The 20466-nt window shown below is 55.2% G+C and overlaps 1 protein-coding gene across 3 annotated transcripts in view; it reads left to right on the top strand.

Moving 5' to 3' along the window:
- Nucleotides 1-20466, top strand: part of CUEDC1 (CUE domain containing 1) — an 81805-nt gene that overhangs the window by 49200 nt on the left and 12139 nt on the right. For 2 of the 3 annotated variants that reach the window (XM_082706004.1, XM_082706005.1), the window contains 3 exons: nt 2597-2693; nt 11602-12237; nt 16407-16534. In XM_082706004.1, the coding sequence (XP_082562130.1) occupies nt 11887-12237; nt 16407-16534 (479 nt within the window). In that variant the 5' untranslated portion in view covers nt 2597-2693; nt 11602-11886. The remainder of the gene's footprint in view (nt 1-2596; nt 2694-11601; nt 12238-16406; nt 16535-20466) is intronic. The other variant, XM_082706006.1, reaches the window with a different exon arrangement.

The raw sequence follows: 20466 nt of genomic DNA on the forward strand, positions 1-20466 counted from the left end.
AGTATGTCGGAAGATTTGACAGGCATGCTGGCTCTGCCATGTAAGGCCACGTGGGCTGGATGTGGCCCAGCCCTGGACAACCTCTGGGTCACACATAACTCGGTAAAATGGCTCTGACACTGGTAGAAGGCCGTGATAGACAGTGCTAGATGCTCGTGAACGATTAACCCGCACTCTGTAAATGACAGGGTCTCTGATGATGTGTAACTTCTGGGGAGGGGAGGGGCTGAGAGACTTAGTGTCCTTATAGAACAGACTTCTGCTGAGGGTCTCATGTGAGGAAAGGGGTGGTTCTGGTTCTGGTTCTATAGCTAAGAAAGGGCACAAGTCTTCCAGCCCTGGGTGACTGGAATACAGCCACTTCCTTCTGCAGACCTCGTGGTTTGTACCTAGTACAGTGCTACCTTTCTCAGACCCAATCCACCACCAACCCCACCATGTCCTTGCATCCCTGGGAGGTTTCAGTGGTGGGAGAGGTGAGACTCATTAGGGGCTCTTCCTGTTTTCTAGAGGTGGAGACTGAGACCCCTGGAGGCAAAGAGAGCTGGTTATGGGACCCCCAAGAGTTCCCGCCCCCTTCCTCTGACTGTCAGATTTGAGGGCCAGGGCTGGCAAGCCCCACTGGCCCAATGCCCTTCCCTGCGCTACATTCCAGGTGCTGATCCTGCCAGCAACTGGGAAGGCGGTGCCTCTAGTTCTGGCCCGCGCTGGGCAGGTCAGGTCAACCTGAACTCACCTTTGCTGCCCCAGACACTGTAAAAGCCACTCTGGGCACAGGTGGGCGCCTCCCGCCGCCCTGCCATCAGCCTAGTGAAGGGAGTGGCTCGCACAGGCGGCCCTTAGGGTTTTGGAGGAGAGTGTGGCTATAATTTTAATTCGGAGTTGGGTGAAGAGAGGAATGACTGAGCACCTGGGGGCAGAGGGGAGTGTTCAGGAAAACCCTAATGAACGTTGTCGCTGTCCCATGGCCTCATGAGCGAACGGGTCTGAGGGAGCTGGTGCATGTTGCATGCAAGCTACTTTGGCATCACTAGTGCATGCACCACATGGACAGGGAGCACTCTCCCGGAAGTCTGGGTTCAAATCCCAGCTGGGATCAAGTCGCAGGCCCAGGAGCTCTGGTACCTTTGGCAATAGGCGCCATCTGGAAGTGAAAACATGCTATTTCTTCCCGCTGTCCTCTCCAGGCCTCTCCGGAGGGCACAGGTGGGCCCGTGGCTGTGTGGAGGTGAGGCGGTGTAGACAAGGGAGGGCCTCAGGTCTAGAGTAGATGCCCGGCGCTGGGCGCCGCAGGCCTTGGGAGGGGAGCTCAGCTGCTGTGCAGGCTGAGAAGGAGCTGCGGGGAGGAGGGGGGAGTAGCCTGTGGTCGGGGAAAGTAGCTGGCCTGGTAAGTGGCTCTAAGCAATCCCATCTGCTGTCTGGGCCGGCCCTTCTTGCTGGGGTGGAATTTCTGATGGTGTCTTGGCTGCCAGAGGGGGAGGGCCCAGGCCCTCCCAGCCACAGCTGCTGCCTGTTCCTTTGAAGCTCAGGGCCAACCACCTCCTCCCCAAGGCTCTGCTCCCCAGCCCTGGGCCTGCATTCCTCAACTGCCAGAGGCTCTTCTGAGAAGGCCAGTCAGCTTGTGTGCCTTCGTTCCTTCACCCCTGGGGATGGCCGGGAGCCCCTCCCCTAGAGGGCAGGCCCCCAGGAAGACTGGGAGGTCTGGGCCACCCAGGCCCCAGTATATTCCAGTCCCTTCTCCCCTAGGATGCATAGCAGAGTATGGGCAGGAATGGGGCTGTTGGCCAGCTCCGTGCTCCACTCAGGGCCCCAGAGCCCCCCAAGTTGAGGTCCTGGAGGCTGGGAGACCTTTGTGCTGCATACTGTCCCCCCTTCGTACAACAGCCAGGCCTAACTCCTGCATCAGGCTCTAGACTCAGTCCCAGAGAAGTGTGTGGCCTTGGGGCCTTACTAACAGCTTCTCCAGGCTGAGAGCATCTGTGTGGAGCCTGTGTGTGCCCATCGCAAGAATCCCCCTGGAGGGGAACCCATCCTCAGAGGAACAGGTGTCCCATTCTACAGGTGAGGAAACTGAGTCAGAGAAGCTCCACTCACCCAAGCAGTGGTGATCAGAATGAAAGCTGAGGTTGGCCCAGAGCTAAAGCGCCTCTGTGACGCCATGCTCTGCAGCCTCTTACCCCAGACTCCGCAATGTTCACAACCAACATGCGGCTTCCCCTCTGTAAGGAGCTGCCTGGCCAGACCTGGCCCTGCCCTGCCCTGGAGGACACCCTCACACTGTGGTCTGACCTCTGGAACAGCGGCGGCATCAGCCACCGCCTTACCCACCGCTCTTCATTCTCCCCTGCAAGGCCACCAGGAGGTGGATGGGCCCCTGAGCAGGAGGGAGCCCTGGGGGGAGAAGTAGTGCCCAGCTTCCACTGAGGCAGAACTGGCGAAGGCCTGCTGGGCAAGTGGAGGTAGGAAGGATGGTGTTGGGACTCAAAGGATTACAGAAGTTCTAAAGTCCTACAGGCTTTGTGGTTTGCTTTTTCTTAACATTTTTTTTTTCTTGTCATCATTCAGTTTTTGTTTTGTTTTGTTTTGTTTTAATTAGAGAGACAGTGTAAGGAGGAGGTTAAGAAGAGCATGGACTCTGGGGCTATGCTGTTTGGATTCAAATTCTGGCTCCGTCACTGACTGTGTGATCCCACGTAAGTTATATCAACTCTCTGGGCCTTAGTTTCCTTATCTGTAAAGTGGGTCTTATAATTCCTTTACTTGGAGGCTTAGAAAGTATATGGCACATGGTTAGCACTCATAGACATTTGCTATAATGATTTTTAAAAACTGAGTCATGTCTGTTGTAGATAATATACATAGTCAAAAAGATAAAAAAAATCACTGGCATTGCTGTCCTTTTGCTATTTTTTACAGGTGATCTGCTTATTTTACTTTTAAATCAATGAATGAACATGAATCAAAATGTAAAAGATATACAAAGATTTACAGAGAAAAGTTTCCCCGATCTGTCCCTTATGACCGAATTCCTCCCAACAGAAACCTATAGGATCAGTTTCTTGTGAATGTCCTCTCCCTACATACACATACCATAACATACTGTAGTCCAGTACTGCCTTGCCTTGTTCCCCTTAGCCATGGGTCTTGGGCAGGGACACCTATAGAGATGCCTCATTCTTTGTTCACTGTTGTAAACAAAAAATGTATCCTTCCATGATACATAGTATATGAATTCCATAGAAGTGGGATTCATGGATCAGTGGGTGAGTGCACAGTGTGTATTAGTGTGGGGGCAAGGAGGCAGGAGTCAGACTTCTGTTCCCAGGACACTCCCCTGCTCACCCTGAGCACCCCTCCCTGGTCTTGGTTCCCTGACCTGGATTCCCTGGGGACTCTCAGATACTCAGTTGTGTGGCATCCTTGCCTGACCACCTGTCCCAGGGGCTCAGAGACATCTAGGACTGTCCAGACTTGAGAGCTCAGCCCCAGACCATGCAGGTCCTGCTTCTGGAGGGACCTGCAGCCCAACTGCCTGAAGGAGAGGCCCAGGGAGGGGCCACTGGACCCTCTTTCCCAAGAAGATGGACCTGGGCCAGCATGAGCTCATGCCTGGAACTAGCCCAGCTTCACTGGCCTGCACCTGAGCTGCCAGTGGCTCCCTTCTCTGAGTCTGGGCTACTGACCTGGTCCCAGGTACACAGATGTTCCTGTCAACCCAGAGGGGTTCCTCCGGGGTGAGGCCCCTGAATAGGGCAGTGGGGAGCAGCACCCCTTCTGTCCACAGACGTTTGATCTCCTTGTAGGCTCCTGGCTTGAGCGTCTTGGCTAAGCTGATAGAATTTGTTGATGGAGAGAGGGATTGTTGTGGAAATAGTTTTTAAGAAGCTCAGGTCGAAGTGGAAAACAGTTGGTCTTCTCGGCAACTAAACAACCTTGGTGGAGTGCGAAAAGGTTTTTGTAAGGAAATGGTCCTTCCTTCAGGATAAGGCTTTGCCTGCAAACTGCAAACTTCTCCTTTCTCTTCCCTTGCACCCCCAACACGGGCCCTAGGCACCCCCAGCGTCCCCCAGGGCAGCTTTGCTGCCCCGTTGAGGACTCAATTCCGGTTTACTTGAGTTCTTGCCACATGCCTGGCTCTGTGCTCAACTCTAGGAATACGGGAGGGTGGGGGGGCAGGGGTGGTGGATGGATTTACAGCGTGATTCAGAGGTCAGACCTCCCAGGCTCAAATGTCGTCTTGGCCACTTAGCTGTGTGACCTGAACAAGTCCCTGTACCTTTCTGTGCTTCATTTTTCTGTCCATAAAGTAGAAATCACAGGGACAGTATGCACCTTGCAGAGCTGCAGAACGAGGATGGTAAGAGTGAACATGCAGAAGACACCTGGAATAGGGTTGGCTTGGAAGGAAGCCAGCAATAGTGTAAGGGTGTCATTCCTACTATGACCATTATCCGACCAAGATGAGTCAAACAAACACCACGTTACTCATGCCTGAGGAGCTTCCTCTTGGACTTTTCAGCTGGAATGCAGAAGGGGCTTCTTGATGGTGCCTTTTATGGCAGCCCAGCCCTGTACTGGGGCCTCAGGAGCCCCAGGGAGGGACGAAGGTATCCTTGGGATTGAGGCTTCAGGACCAGTCCTTCCCTAGGGGAGGGACCTTATTAATTTCCTTTGAAACCTCTTGCCCTAGGCCTTACCTTAGCTCCCCTTGCCTACATACCTGGCCATGGAAATTGAGACAAGAGAGAGAAAAATTAGGAAATCAACTGTGTTTCTTTTCCTTCTTTTTATCTTCTATAGATTTTTAAAAGATTTTTTTCTGGGAAGGGGAACTTTTGTTCTGCCCCAGGCTTAGGTTGGACTAAATGATAGGGCATGGCCCAGATAAGTTAAGTGGGCAACCGAAGGTCACAAAGCAGGGTGAGGTATTGCTGAGTCTATCGCTACTCCTCTTTCTCTTGCTCCTCTCAGGTCTAACCAGGCCTCCTTTCCCCACGCGCTGTGCTCATCGTGCCCTCAGAGGTGGACACAGGTGTGGCTGCCCCATGGCCTGGTCCCCTCAGAATGAGACTGGCTTTGTCGCCGTCACCCCAGCAGCTGTGGCCGGTTGAGTTTTCCATTAAGCCTTTACCGCGCCTTGGGCAGGAGCAGGAGGCTCGGCATTTAAAGGTCACCCGGCTTTTGAAGCTGCAGCGACATTAATAGCTTGGGAAGAAAACAAGCCTGTGCAGGGGCAGGAGGACAAGGATCCTCTGTCAGCACCGCCCCTCCCCCACCGGGCTGGGCGCGCGGGCTCGCATGTGTGTGCATACACACACACACACACACACACACACACACTGACACCCTCGTGCGCCTGCACCCACACGCAGACGCTAAGAGCCTCTCTCCGTCTCTCGGGTCCCCACCTTCCTTTCTGCCCCCTTTGGGGGCCTCTCCAACTCAGAAGCCCAGAGGCTGAGCTGGACTCCCTGTGCCCTGCCCCCATGGCGACTGGGGTGACAATTGGACAAGGAGGCAGCTGCCCTTCGGCTGCCCGGCAGCCTCTCCATTAGCGCTGCCATTACCCACTTGAGGTTTCCCCGGGACTTAACCATGGTTACACAAGCGTCCCAGGGGTCATATGACCTCATTCTGGCCCCGCTGGCTTTTGCAGCCCGGATTCCTGATGAGACAAAGTAAGCCGGGACCTTGTCTTCTCGTCCGGGAAAGAAAGGGCTGGCAAGCAGGGTGCATCTCGCTTGCCAATTCTAATCACTTGGTGAAGGGCTCTGTGGGATCCACAGGACAATAGCAATACCTGGATAGATTCGTGATGTCTGCCAAGGATGGGGGCGCGAAATTGGTGGCATGTGTGTGCCTCGTGTTTCCCACTTGGAGAATAAACTATTCTGAAGCTCTTCCAGTGTTGGCTTCTGAGACCCTGGGGCTGGTTGGGTTCCTCTCCTTTTTAGTCCGAGGTGGGGGTGGGGCAGATTTTTGGGTTCTGGGAGAGAAGCTGCTCTGTCTGCCCTTTCCCCGGGAGCAGCTGGAGCCTGGGCCCTGGGACACCACCTAGTGGCCTGGCATGGCGGTGCCACTGGGCTGGGCCCAGACCTGAGGCGAGACAGGCCAGTGAGTTCCCTTCTGCAGGGCGGGATCACAGCAATTACAGATGGATCACAAGGTCTGGTGTGTCCCTTGTCCCTGGGGGATTTTCAGAGGAGGGAGCCAGAAGTGTGCGGAGACAGAGATGGCCCCTGGCAGTCCCTCCTCCTTGGAGGAGACAGGGTGGGGGTTGGGGAAGGAAAGTGCGGGCAATTAGGAGCTCTGGCCTCCTAATCCCACATCTCTTCCTGAGGTCTCCTGTGTTCCCCCTACCTTTCAAGGCTGGGTCCTCCCCAGGGACAATGGAATGTTAAGTGAGATCTTGAGGGGGTTGACTTCCTGTCCCCAGGAGCTGACACTGGCTTGGCAAAGGGACCATCCTGTCATCAGCCTCATGTGCCTTATAAGGGAAGAGGCCCTCAGGTTAGGCAGTAGGAGGTTTCTGGGACCTTAACCATGGTACTGACTGCCTTGGCCTCAGTTGTTTCATCTGTGAAGTGGGATAATAATCCATACACACACACACACACACACACAGAAATGTTAGCTTTTTCATGAGGACTAAATGAAGGCAAACAGTGAGGGAACGTGGCAGATAGGGCTGGTGCTTGGTAAAATGATGCTTGAATAGGGGCCCGAAGGAAGGGAAGGAGGGAGCATGTCGATAGTCGATATCTGGGAGGAGATGGAGGCCCCTGGAACACCTGGCTTGCCGGTGGCTCTGGGAAGGCAGTGGGGGACACCGACAGGCACGGTCATAGCAGCGGAGATGGTGAGCTGCAGCCAGGTCCTGTAATGGTCTTGAAGATAGGAAAGATGGGGTTTGCTGCCACTGGGTGTGGGGTGGGAGAGAATTCGAGCACTCAAGGAGTCGCCTGAGCTTTGTGCCTGAGTCACGTGGAGCTGCTGTTCTGAGATGAGGAAGGTGGGAGGGGCAGGGTGGGTCTGGAAGGAACCTCGAAGTCGGACGACCCATTCTGTCAGCTGCTGTGGGACATCCAAGTGGGCGCAGCAGGTCAGCTGTGCGGTGTCGAGTTGAAGGGCATGTTCCCAGGAGGCCTCCGGGCAAGAGAAATTTGGGAGCCTGTATTCAGCGGGTAGATGGTATTTAAAGCCACAGGACTGGATAAGGTTGTTCAGTTTGTGAGTGTAGCCAAGGGCCAAGGTGCCTGAGGCCATGGCAACTTGTCTCCTTGGGTGCTTACTAGCTCCGGACCCCCACAGAAGCTCCATCACAACATCCCTTCCAGGTGGCATTACACCTGTTCTTACAAATGAGGACACTGGAGGTCAGAGAAGTGAAGTCGTTTCTCCAAGTCACACAGCTCTGCTGACCCCAGTCAGAGTGGGAGCCCAGGACTCTGGCTCCCGGGCTCTCACAGGTCCATGGGGACCCTACCTGGTCCTGCAGGAGACTGGCTGGACTGACCTTGGGCAAGGTCAGGAGAACAGCACTTGGGCAGCTGGCCCACCTCCCTGGGCCAGGCCAGGAGTGACTCAGGCCTTGGCTGTCTCCTCTCACTTGGAGTGAGGATTGGCAGGCTGCTATCCCCCTCCTCCTGGGCCCGGATTCCTTCATGGGGAAGTGGAAGGCCTGGCTCCCTGGGACCTGAGGGAGGACAGGTGTGGGATTTCTGTCCCCCGGTCACTCAGAGCCCTGAGTTTAGGAGAGCTGAGGAGTTGGCCTCCAAGACCAAGACATCTAACAGGCTCAACGGGTTTCATTCACTTCCACTTTTCAGAAGTGGGTCAGGGGTTATCTCCCTCTGGTGTCCTGCTAGCACCTGGCAGCTGGGGTTCAGAGAGGTGGAGCAGTTTCCCCAAGGTCACAGAGCCAGCTCTGGGGCCAGGCCAACAGACACCCCACCCCCAGTGCTGTCTAGGTCACATCTCCTCTGCTGGAATGTCAGCTAGGCCGTGCCCAGTCTTCTGAGCCTGAGCCACACGTGGCTGCATTTCTGAGGTTCCTTGGCTCCTAGCCCTCTAAGCCTGACTGGGCACTTTTGGCCCCTAGGAAGTGGGTTTCTAATTCTGGTCTCTCTCTGTACTGGCTGTGTGACTTTGTGCAGGTTGCCTGACTTCTCTGAACTGGTTTCCACAGCTGTGGAATGGGGACTATTGTGTCTATCTCTGAAGTTGTAATAAAGATGAAATGTGAAAGCGCCTGGCACAGGCCCGTAAACCAAAGTCGCCTGCCTTAATTCTTCCATGTGTTTTAAATTGCTTTTCATTTGAGCCATGCTGGTTGCAAAAGAGAGCCTGGCCTGGATGAGACTGACCCCGATAATGGCCCTTCTCCCCACTCCCAGCCATGCTAGCCTACCTCAGCCCTGGCTTCGCACTCTGCACTTGAGCTCATTGAGGGAGGGTCCTCACAGGGTGAGGGGGCTGGCATCGCCCCACCTGGTGGTAATTATAGGCAGCTTGGCTTTGGGGCCTGTGCATTCTGGCAGAGCCCTGTGGAGACGGTATTTCTGAACAACGAATCCCGTTTCCCCACACTTCCCATTAGCGTTTCTGAGCCACTTTCTCATCGGCATGCGATGGGAAAAGTCTAGGCTTTGCCACTACTGGCCACATGTCTTTAAGCCACTCTGACAAGTCTTGGGGGTCAGGGTCTTCATGTGACATGTGGAGCAGGCTGTGGGGCTGGCCCACGGTTGGCAGCCATGCCATATCATGGCGCACACAGGAAGTGCTGCTTTTCTAGGCTTCGAACCCGGGGTAAATGGAAGAGGAGGCGGCTTGACCTGTGGTGTCTCCAGCTGCCTAGGCCAGCCAGCCTCCCCTGGGGCTTCGAGGAGCAGTACTTCTAAGGCCTGAAGGACTTGCCCACCCCTTCCACTCTGGGGAAGGGTTTGGCCAGTGTCCCGACTGCTCCTGGCTCTTTGCCAGGCTCCTGGGACAGTGGCAACACCAGTCAGGCAGCTCGCTCTGTTCCAGGCACTACTTGGGTGATGATCTTGTTTCATTCTCATCGACGTCCCATAAATACAAGTGAAGGCACTGGGCATAGAGAGGAGAGGACACTCCGAGGTCCCACAGTGGGGGAGCGGCAGAGCAGGGACGGCGGCCTGACTCTGAATCACTGTGCTTCCTGTAAACGGCAGGAATCTTCCTGACACTCACAGCCCAAGGGCCCGATCCAGGGGGCTGCTCATGGGGGAAGTGTGGCCCCCATCATCTTCCTTCTTCTTCTACCAGGGCTGGGTCAGGTCCTGGCTTTTTTCTCCACGGGTTTGCCCTTAGCCAAGTGAGAGTCAAGTCCCTCTATCTCTTAATAAATTACTTGCAGGGCAGCGAGAAGGTGGCTTTACTCCAGAGAGGGTGTTAACACAAGGCACTGACCTGTATGTGTGATGACGTCAGCATAGCAGATGGCAGGCCGAGGTCTTTTTTTTTTTTTTTTAAAGATTTTTATTTATTTATTTGACAGATCACAAGTAGGCAGAGGCAGGCAGAGAGAGAGGAGGAAGCAGGCACCCACTGAGCAGAGAGCCCGATGTGGGGCTGGATCCCAGGACTCTGGGATCATGACCTGAGCCGAAGGCAGAGGCTTTAACGCTGAGCCACCCAGGCACCCCTTCCCGAGGTCTTTGTTAGAAGCCTCAGCGCAGGTTTCCAGAGCCCAGGACAAAGGTGGTAGCTCTAGTGTAGCATTCTGGAAGAGTCAGAACAGCATCCTCTGACCTTCTGATGTGGCAGAGGTGGTGGAGACATGTGGACATGGGGGTAGACCTGGAGTATCTAAAGCTGGCTATGGAACGCCATGTCATACTTGGCTTCCTTCCTGTGCTCATTTTCATCCCACTTCTCAGACTGACCATTTGAGGTCACCCCTCTGTGTTTCCATCTAAAATGGCTTTGGCCTCTCTGGGCTCCGAGTTGCTCGTTTGGGAAGTCAAGCCGGTGAAAGAAGTTGGGTAATAAATCGTGCTTCACCCTGGGAACAGAATACTACTCGGGCATTAAAAATGATGCAGTAGATCTATACGCTCTGACAGGAGAAGATGGCTACATAAATTATTAAGTGGAAAAAGATGTTGTGTAGAATTTATGGTTTGATCACATTTCCATAAAATAAATGCATACATACGGTAGTGGAGGCATAGAGAAAGTCTCTGGATGTAGATACACCAGAGTGTTAGAATAGGTGTTTTCCAGAAGCTGGAGGGATTATAGTTCTGTGACATCAGTGTCCAGAGGCTGTGTGGGGCCCAAGTGCTTCTAGTTTTCCATAATTTTTAAAACTATTTTACCTATTTATTTATTTGAGAGATTGAGCAAGCTGGGGGGGGGGCACTCTCCTGTGGAGCCGAGGACATGACCCAGTTTGGCACAGTCTGCTTCTCCCTGCCCAGAGCCCAGTAGAGCTCAATCACAGGACCCTGAGATCATGACCTGAGCCACCCAGGCGTCCCTAGTTTTCCATTCTTCAGTACAGCCCACCTCTCTGGGATGGGGCAGATACACACCCACCCAACAAGCCCCAGAACAGGAGCCCTGGACAATTTCCACATTCCTCTAAGGAGTCAGAGGTTTGAAGGAGGTTAGCATCTTAGCATGGTGCCCCTGGGAAACAATATGCAGTCTCATTCAACCTAGGCCAGGGCAGACCGAAAAGGGACAGAAGGAATCAATGGTAGCGCTAGATCTTCTGACCTTGGGGTGAGTGAGAGCCCATCTCCTACACCTTCCACACTCCTCTGCTCTGGTCCTTCTTACCACCCACCAGCTGTTTGACAGCTGAGATCATGGCAGGCAAGAGCATCATGCTGATTTGGTCACACGAATGTTTCTATGTCAGCTGTTAAGATGATGACCCCAACTCCTAGAAAAGGAAATCTAGCTTTGTACCTGTTGTGTCAAACTTAAGAAATATTCTTTGATGGAACAGTCCCCTAAGGCTGCCACTTTTCTACAATTAACAAAATTACTGTAAATCTTGGAATAAGCATGAGAAAGTCAGAATTTGAGGGTTTTTAGATATATTCAACTCTAGGTTGATTGCACTAACAAAAATGTGACCTTGGCAGTGATGTACATGCCTTGTTGTGAGGGGGCTGGACAGTTTTCTGATGCAGATTTGATGGTACTCTCCACAAATCGGAGGCCGTGATGGTGGGATCAAGTTGGGACCATGATGTGGGAAGCAGAGACTGGGTGGACTGGAGACCAGAGGGCAGGATGGGGCCTGTACAGAGCCCCTCCTGCCTCAGATCCTCAGGGCTACTCGGTGGTAGGAGTAATGGTTGCGACCAGTGGCCATGGTCCTGGGTTCAAATCCTAATTCCTCCCCTTCCTCAGCATTTGTGCCTCATTTTCCTATCTGCGAAATGGGGGATACTAGCACCTACCTCATAGGAGTGTCAGGAGTCAGCCCACCCAGAACATTTAGGACGGTGTCCGGCCCAGAGTTAGCCCTTGCTAAGAGGTAGCAGTCCTGTGCTAGAACCCTGGCTGGAGAGAAAGCACAAGGCATCCAGCCCCTGACTCTGCCTCCCTCTGTTTCAGGTGGGACCCTCGGCCTCAGGATGCCCCGGGGGTGTGGATGACCAGCTGCCCTGGCCCGGATGCCGCCGCCCCGCGAGGGCCGCTCCCCCAGGGCCGCCGGTGGCCCTGCGCCCTAGCCTCCCCACCCGGGGACCCCGCGCGCCCCGCCCCCGCCTGGCCGCCCAGGGTACTGGGAGCCGCGGGAGGGAGCCCCCCGAGCGCACCGAGCGAGCGGCCACGGCTCAGGGATCCGGGGGCAGGGGCTCGGCGCGGGCCGCAAACATTTTCCCCCCGCGGCTCGGCAAAATGACCAGCCTGTTCCGCCGGAGCAGCAGCGGCGGCGGCGGCGGCGGCGGCGGCGGGGGCGGCTCGGCCGGGGCGCGCGGGGCCGGGGCCGGGGCCGGAGCGGCTGCCTCGCAGGAGCTCAACAACAGCCGGCCGGCCCGTCAGGTGCGCCGCCTCGAGTTCAACCAGGCCATGGACGACTTCAAGACCATGTTCCCCAACATGGATTACGACATCATCGAGTGCGTGCTGCGCGCCAACAGCGGCGCAGTGGACGCCACCATCGACCAGCTCCTTCAGATGAACCTGGAGGGCGGTGGCGGCAGCGTCTACGAGGACAGCTCTGACTCGGAGGACAGCATTCCCCCGGAGGTAGGGGCGTGGCCCCGATCATTCACCGCCAGGCCCGAGGCTGTCCGAACCTCTTAGTGGACGTGGGTTGTTAGCCCTGGGTTGTAACGCGCGAGTAGCCACTTTCTCGCAGGAACCCCGTACCCAAGCCGATCAGTGGCCTTTTATGGGCAGAAATCATGCAGTCAACAAACATGGCACACCTAGTCGGTGGTGTGCCAGGCACAGTACCAGACCCCACTAAGGGGGTCATCAGAATTGAGGAGCTTGTTAAAAAAGCAGACTCTTGGGCCCTACCCCAACATACTGAAGTCCAATTCCAGTCTGGGGCCGTCTAGCCTGTATTTTCCTAGAAAGGCTCTTTTTTGCCCTTCTGGGTGTCCCCCTTGGCCAAGGCAGACGGAGTTTCTGCCGGCACAGAGCTCGCAAGACTCAGGCCATAGTAGCTGGGAGCGGCCAGTGCTTTTGGTGGGAGAAGTGGGAGCAGGAGAGGATGGCTTCCCAGAAGAAAAGATAGTCAAGCTGAGGCCCAAAGAGTGGGGAGTGAGGGACAGGGTGTGCAAGGTAGAGGGAAGTGCTTGTGCAAAGGCTCAGAGGTGAAACAGAGCGAGAGTCACGAGGGAGCTGGCAGCAGGACCATCTGTCAGGACCTCTGGAGCCCGCAGAGACCCGGAACTTGAAAAGACCAGGCCGTGGAGAAAGAGCCTAGGGAACAACCAAAGAGGAGTGACCTCAGACGTACTAGTTAAATTCCCTCTGAGCAAGGCATGATGGCGGTGGCAGCTGGCAGTTTCTGAGCAGTTCCCTCCTTGATCAGTGAAGTCGCAGGGGGAGAGGGGACCATCTTGGTGCCTCAGGGTCCACCCGGCCCCACTGAGTCCAGTAAATGTGACCCCCTGGTCTCTGGAGGGCCTGCTGTGCTGGGTGCAGAAGGGGCACACGGAGCCTTCCTGTGATCGGGTCACTGCCTGAGGGGGCATCTGGGACTTGCGGCCCCGGACAAGATGGAAGGGCCCAGCAGATGGCATTTAACTCTACTCTTCACTGAGTCCCAGCTGGTGCCGGGCACCATCCCACAGGCTTTAGATGTCTCTGTCCTTGCAGTCCTCTTACACTTTGTGAGGCGGTGAGTATTTATTATCCTCACTGACGGAGAAAACTTAGACCCAGATACGGCTTCAGATTCCTGGTCCACACAGCCCCGCAGGCATCCAGGATTGTCTTGTCAGCCAGAGCCCTCCTGCAGGCCAAGACCACCAGCCCATGTTCCCCTAGTTGGTGCGGCCTGGGATTTCTCCCTCCAGGTGGAGGAGAAGCACTGTGGGCAATGACATTTGCCTCATTCCCGTGTCACCTACAGCATCGAGGACGGTCCTGGCAGATAACAGGCACCCAGGGAACGCCTGTTGAGTGAATAAATGTTGCTCCTGTCTTTGCACAGGTTTCTTTAGTCTCTTTCCTTGGGAGACCACTCCTTTGAACTGCCTGGATTAGCCAGTGGAAGCAGTCTCAGAAAACCCACATCCTCTTTGTGGAAAGGAGGGGTGAGTGTGTGTGTGTTTGCAAATACATCCTTTAAGTGTGAGCTGGAAGGAGAGTATTCTGCATCCTCTGACCCTTTCCGCAGTCTCGTTGATTCTGCGGTCGCCAGGTAGGGTAGCATAATCTTTCCTCCTTTGACCATGGCCTCCATATCCACGGGCCTGTGAATCTCCAGGGGTCTTCACCATCCCCTCAACAGGCCTGCACTGTGTGTGCTTCTGTTTTTCTAAGACTCTTGCTTTCCGAATTGAGCCCCTTCTCAGCACCCCTCCTTGGCTGTTGCCCCAAACCCCCACCTTTGGAGCTCCGCCCGGCCCATCGGCAGGCAATTCCCGAGCCAGCGGAAAGTGCTTCAGAAAATTTATGAGCAGCAGCTGGAATGACACTAACTGCTGACTGGAAAAAGGCCCCTCGCTGGGGGCTGATGGATGGTTGGCTGGCCCGGGGGGCATCCTTGCCACAGAGAAATATGTCCTGTCAGATCAATGGCCCAGACCCTAGCCCCCAGAGCACCTGGCAAGCATCCATCACCCACACTGAGTGAAGCCAAGGGGCCCCAGAGCTGAAAACTTCAGCACCTTTAGAGCCAGAAGAACAACCTCACTGTGGCTGGTGGGGTGGTGGGGAGAGAGGCTGAGGGAGGCCAGGAACATGGCTGGGGTTACTCTCCCCAGAGACTCGGGATCAGCCTTTCTGGAGCGTGCCTGGCCTGCCGCCTGCCTCCTTGGCGGTTCCTCATTCTTTTCCAGGAGCCTCTGATGAGCGTCTGGTCTTGCAGCCCCCAGAGGCGGCTCTGAGGAACAGGCGCGGCTGTGAGGGGAGGGGGGCCTCCTGGGGCCCCCACGGAGGCCTGATCTCCCTGAGTCTGGAGGCGGGCTGCTACAGGCCAAGGCCTAGGAAGCCCCAAGCAGCTTCCTTCGGCAAACAGCTCTCCCCTCCTCACCATCTCCCTCACACCAGCCTCAGTGGGGCCAGGCTGGCTGGCCACTGAGGAAGTTAGCCTCAAGGCTCCGGTCCGGATCCCCTCCCCGAGCAGCAGGGTCCGAGGGGCAGGGAGTGAGGGATGGGGACAGAAGCAACACTGTTCTCTGGGTGCGCCAGCTAGGTGCTGAGCCACTGTCCTATGCCAGGCCCCTGAGGTTCCCCCGTGAACTGGACTGGAACTTGCAGTGTTCTCTCTCTTTCTCTTTCTCTCTCTCTCTCTCTTTTTCTTCTGGTGGAAATTTGGGCTAAGGAGAGCAGTGGCCCACAAAACAGCTACATTCTTCTTTTTCAGCAAAAGCATCTGTTTAAATACTTTCCGCCTGAAAGGAAAGAACGTTAGTGCATTCCAGGGCGGGAGGCCTCCTTGGGTCAGGCTGGCCGTGTCTGCACAGTGTGGCACGGTGTGTGAGAGATGTGCTCACTTGTGCGTGTGCCCGCCCACCAGCCCACCGGCCAGGGTGTCCCTGTGAGACCCTGTCTGCCCAGGCAGGGGTGGGCTCAGGGCGGGCAGGTGCCCCAGCAGCCCGGCCGCACCCAGGCTTTTAGAAGCAGTTCAGCATGATTTCTGTAAGCTCACTCGAAGTTAAAATGCAGGGCCTCTAAGCCAACTGATGGCCTCTGAGCCCTTCTCGTGTTCTTTGGAGGAGATGGGAACAAAAGTGGGGAGCAGAAGACAGGGAGCTGGAAGCTAAGGTGTAGGCCAGCTGGGGTGTATCTGACCTGGGATCTCCTGGTAGAACGTTGCCTCCTGTCCTGCCTTCTGCTTTCTGCCCCAGACTCCTCTGTGGATCTCTGGGGAACGATCCAGGTCAGTCCATGGAACAGGAACTCTGGGCCTTGCTGCGCCCTTTGCTTTTCCCTGCCCCTCTATCTATCTGGCTTCTGGATGTCCAGGAGGGAGAGGCATCCTGGGTACTCCCCTTGCTACCCTCTGCCCTAAAAATCCAACCAGGGCGTGTGGGGATTGTGCTTGAAGGATGGATCCTTGCTCTGGAGACCATGTCCAAGTTGAAGACTCACCTCTGAAAAGAGCATATGGCTTTGCCATGTCACTTAGCCTGGGTCTCAGTTTCCTTATGTATAAAATGGGGTAACGATCCCTATCCTACCTTGCCAAATTGTTTGGGGTTCAGGCGAGATAACCGATGCCGAGTTACTTTGAGAGAGTGTACGAATGATGTTAATGTTATTTATCAGAAGTAACCCATGTACCGAAAAGTACGGGAACCATACATGTGCGGCTCAATGAAGTTGCCCCAGACCCGGGTCAGGAAACATCCACAGAGCCTGGAATCCCCCTGGTGTCCCTCCCAGCCTGCTGCACCCCCACAGAGGTCCTACTGCTCCGACTTCTAGCCCCGTGATTTGTTTGGCCTGTTTTTAAACCTTGCTTGGATGGGTAATGCTGCTCTGAACATTCTTCTGGGGACATGTGCTTTCATGCCCATGGAGTAGGTTGGAATTGTAGGGTCAGAGGCAGCCATGCATTCAGCTCTATAGAAAACGAGGCAGTTTGGCAAAGCAGTGGTCCTATCTGTTTACCCTGCCCCAGCGGCATGGAGCTCCCTTAGATACCTCCTTGGCAGCCCTGGGTTTTGTCTGAATGTTATTCAAATTCAGAGAAAGGTCGTTAACACGTCTTTTTGTTGTTGTTTCTGATCTAGATCTTGGAAAGGACTTTGGAGCCTGACAGCTCTGATGAAGAGCCCCCGCCTGTCTACTCCCCGCCAGCCTATCACATGCACATGTTCGACAGGCCTTACCCTCTGGCGCCCCCCACACCACCTCCCCGGTGAGAACCCAACTCCCCTTGGAGCCCAGGGTGGTGGGGAAAGGGATCAGTCGCTGAGGTTGAGTAACAAACGCCATAGGAAACTAGGATGGACCCCTCGGGGTATTGTTCCACCAAGAACAGGCTTCTGCTGCAGCAAGAGACACTGCAGTTAGATAACAAGGAGAACTTCCACACGGGAAGGAGCGCAAGCACAAACCTTCACTGAATGGCTCCTCTAGGCTAGGTGCTACGCTGAACATGAAATGGGACAGAGAGCTACATGGGGCTTGGCGCTGCCTTCCGGAATCTCACAGTCAAGGCCCCTGCAAGTGGGAGAAGCAAACACAGGGACTATGTATGGACACTTGCCCCACTGAGATCATGGCCCACATTGCTAATTGACCACTGGGCTCTGTCCTGCTCAGTGGAGACAGAATGTCAGAATCCCCTTCCACACAACACCTCCCAGGCAGTTGGCGGTAACTGATGGGATGGATATCTATTTGGATCCCTGGTCCAGGGATGTCATGGGGATTTTTAGGCAGTGGGAGCAAGTGAGTCTTTTTTCCTGGAATAGTTTGGTAAGGGGAGGCAGAGGAATAGTAGACTGCTGGGTCCTGGAAGACTTCTTCCAGGTGAGGGGCTCAGTAACCTGGAGGGTTAACATGAAGCTGGTTGCCACCCGGTCCAGTGACCTCTGAGGAGCTTGTTTTCTGTGCCATGTGTTGGTAGCAGAGCTGCTGGAGTCTGGCTGCCTCTTTGTCCTAGAACTGCAGTTCCTTCGAAGGGCTCAGCGCTGGGGTGCTGAGGAACTGGGGGGATACGATGGGACAGGGGACCAGTCCCAGTGGATCTGTCCTTCTGGGGATCTTGGGCACCTCAGGCCATGGTCATGGAGACCTTTGCTGTGTGTCATGATGACAGCCACCAGCTCCCAAGTGCTGGGAACCAGCAAGGCCCTCTGTGTACACTGTCACGTTCTAATCCTTGAAAGACTTATGAGCACTCTGTTAGTGTCCCCCTTTCACAGATGAGGAAACTAAGCCAAAGAGAGTTTTTATGACTTTCCCAAGACCACAGAGCTGAGCTGTGAATTCAGGCCATTCTGATTCCAAAACCAATGTCATCGTTGCTGTGTCTGTCACCTCCCTGATGACAAAAGTCTGCACTTGCAGTTCAGGGAGCTGATGGAGGCCTGGAAGGTCACAGGACAGAGGGAACAATGTTTTGCGTCGGGGACAGGAGCAGAGCTGGGGTCTTCCCCTTTACTACAGGTGGTACCAGGAGGCTCCAGCGGGCTGGAAGGCAGGGAGTGCATGGATTGGTCTGGGTGAGGCCTTGGCAGGGTCATGGAGCCCGGTGCTAAGTGATTTCCCTTTGACGTATTATTAATTTTTAAAAATATCCCGAGATGCTTTTGCAAAACATCGAGCTTCTACTAGGCAAAGTGGTTCTGCCTGTTTGTCAGAAGGGAAAACCAAGGCCATAAGAGGCAGAATCCCATGGTGAACCTGGTGTGCATACCCAGGCCCCATCCTCCCTCTCCCTGTCCAGCTGGGCCTGCAGCTGCTGTGAGGACAGGGGTGGTGCCACTCAGGGTGGAAGCCACTGTTGGGGGCAAGGGGACCTCAGCACTAACTCAAGGCTTAAGAGGACTGAGATTCAGGGCCCTGACCTGGAAACGAAGGCTTCACTGGGCCTGGGAAGGATACAGGGCAGAGAACTTGAGTCAGGAAAGAAAAAAAAAAAAAGTGCTCTCCTACCCCCTTCTTTCAGCTGCCCAGCTTCTGAGGCTTTAGGTGCTTTGGCTGTGTGGCTTCTGGCTCACTACTTAACCTCTCTGAGCTTCGCTCCCCTCACCTGTGGATGGGAATACTAATCCCCAGCTCAGCACCGCTTCGAGGATCAAAAGATACTGCACATGGAGCACTTAGCACAGTCCCAGGCAGGGATCAGACCTGTCACCTGTGCTTGACTGCTCCTTCCTACCCGGGCTGCACAGCTGGCCTCTGAGCTCCAACATGGAATATTGAGACCGGTGGTGAGCCTTCCCACAGAGGCCAGTGTTCAGAAGAAGCAGGGCCAGGCTCTGCCCCAGGATGGCCCTGCTCAGCCAGGTCCACTGGCAGGCTGTTTCCAGGGTCTCGTTCAGTCTCTCTCTCGAGAACATTCATTTCAGCTGTTACCGAGTCTTCTGCAGTATGCAGGTGCTGAACCATCTGTGTGATACTGGGATGAATACAGCACTGCCTTGCCCCCCTGAGGAGATTAGAGGTGGGGGGAGGCAAAGACTGGGGGTGGGGAGACAAGAAAGTCAGTCTAGAGGAATTCATGTCCACACTGTGTCCTGATGAAGCAGAGGACAGGAGGGCGTTTCAGGCAAGGGAAATAGCATGTGCAAAGGCCAGGAGGCAGGAGAAGGGGAACCATTCGGGAACTTTGGGGAACTCCAGGAAATGGAATGGCCATGAGGCTGGAGAGGTGAGCTGATCATGGGGGCTCTGTGGGTCCTCTGAAGAGTTTGGCCTTATCCTACAGCCAGCAGGCTTGAGTTGGAGAGTGATGGGATCTGGTTAGTGTTTTAGAATCTCTGGCTGCTGGGGTTGGAGGGGAGGAGGCATAGCAGGAGGCCCCTTTGGCTCCTCCAGTCATCTGAGGGGCTTCTGGTGGGGGCAGGGTTTGGGAGCTTGGCCTACTGAGACAACAGGCAGGGTGACCCCAGTGATGAGTGCCTGGAAAGTGAGGACCCCTGGGCCCAGGTTTTACCTACACGGTCTGTGTGTCTCTGACACACAGGGCCTGACTCTCTCTGGTCCTCAGTGTCCATTTTTTTTTTTTGTTGTTGTTTATTTTGAGAGAGAGAGAGCTAGAGTACAAGCAGACGGAACAGCAGGCAGAGGGAGAAGCAGGCTCCCTGCTGAGTCAGGAGCCCAATGCGGACTTGACCCAAGATGCTGGGATCATGACCCAGGCTGAAGGCAGCTGCTTAACCCACAGAGCCCCCCAGGCATCCTTCAGTGTCCACTCTACCAAAAATCCTGCCTGGAAGGTTTATATCTGAAATCCTTCTAGGGTCTGATGGTCCATGGGTAAACCTGGGGGTCTGATGGGAAAATTTTAGTTTTGGGGTCCTGGGACAGAGGGTCTGGGCCAGGAGAGCCTCGCAGCCTTCTCTCTCCTTCCCCTCCTCCAGCCTGCCCTCTCCGGAATGAGGAACGAAGGAGGTCTCTGAGACCCAGAGCTACCCCTCCGCACAGGCCACCTGCCGTTTTCCCGTTGAAATTACAGCCTTGGAAGTTTTTTATTTGCCTCTCAGCTCATTTCTGACATTCCTTTCCGACCACAATGGATTTGACTGGGCCGCCTGGGCTCAGGGCCCCCCTGGCTCTTGCAGCTGCGGCTGACCTCATCTTTGCCTTTGCCAGGGCCCGTGGCCCCAGAAGGGTTGGGCCCGACCTTTCTCGGGACCACGGGCCCAGCAGCCAGGGAAACTGGGCTGAGGAGGGTCTCCTGCTCCTTGTCCCCGTCCCCTCTTGGGCTCAGTAACAAAGGGCTAGAGGTGCCTCAGTGCACCATCGGGGTTCTCCCTCCTCACTTTCCTGGGTGACTTGGGTGTGGTTGAGTTGGAGTGGGTACCCGTGACCTAGGGGAAGACCCTGGAGAGGAATTCTCTGTGCTGAGGCCAACCACAGGTGGTCCGCACGTCCCTGGGACAGGGGGCATTCTTTCCCCTGCCTCAGGCCCTTGGGAGAAGTGAAGCCTCCAACAGGGACAGAAGGCGGCAGAGTGATACGGGGAGAGATCTGCCTCGGACTCGGAGTCCTGGGTTGGGTTAAAATGCAGGCTCTTCTCGGGCCTTCCCTCACCTGTGCGGCGAGCGGGTGGATGAGGAGGGCGGGCGGGTTCCCTTGGCTCCCACAGCGCACTTCGCAGCTTGTTATCCCCGTCTG

This window comes from Mustela nivalis, assembly GCF_964662115.1.
Source record: "Mustela nivalis genome assembly, chromosome: 17".
Lineage (NCBI taxonomy): Eukaryota > Metazoa > Chordata > Mammalia > Carnivora > Mustelidae > Mustela > Mustela nivalis.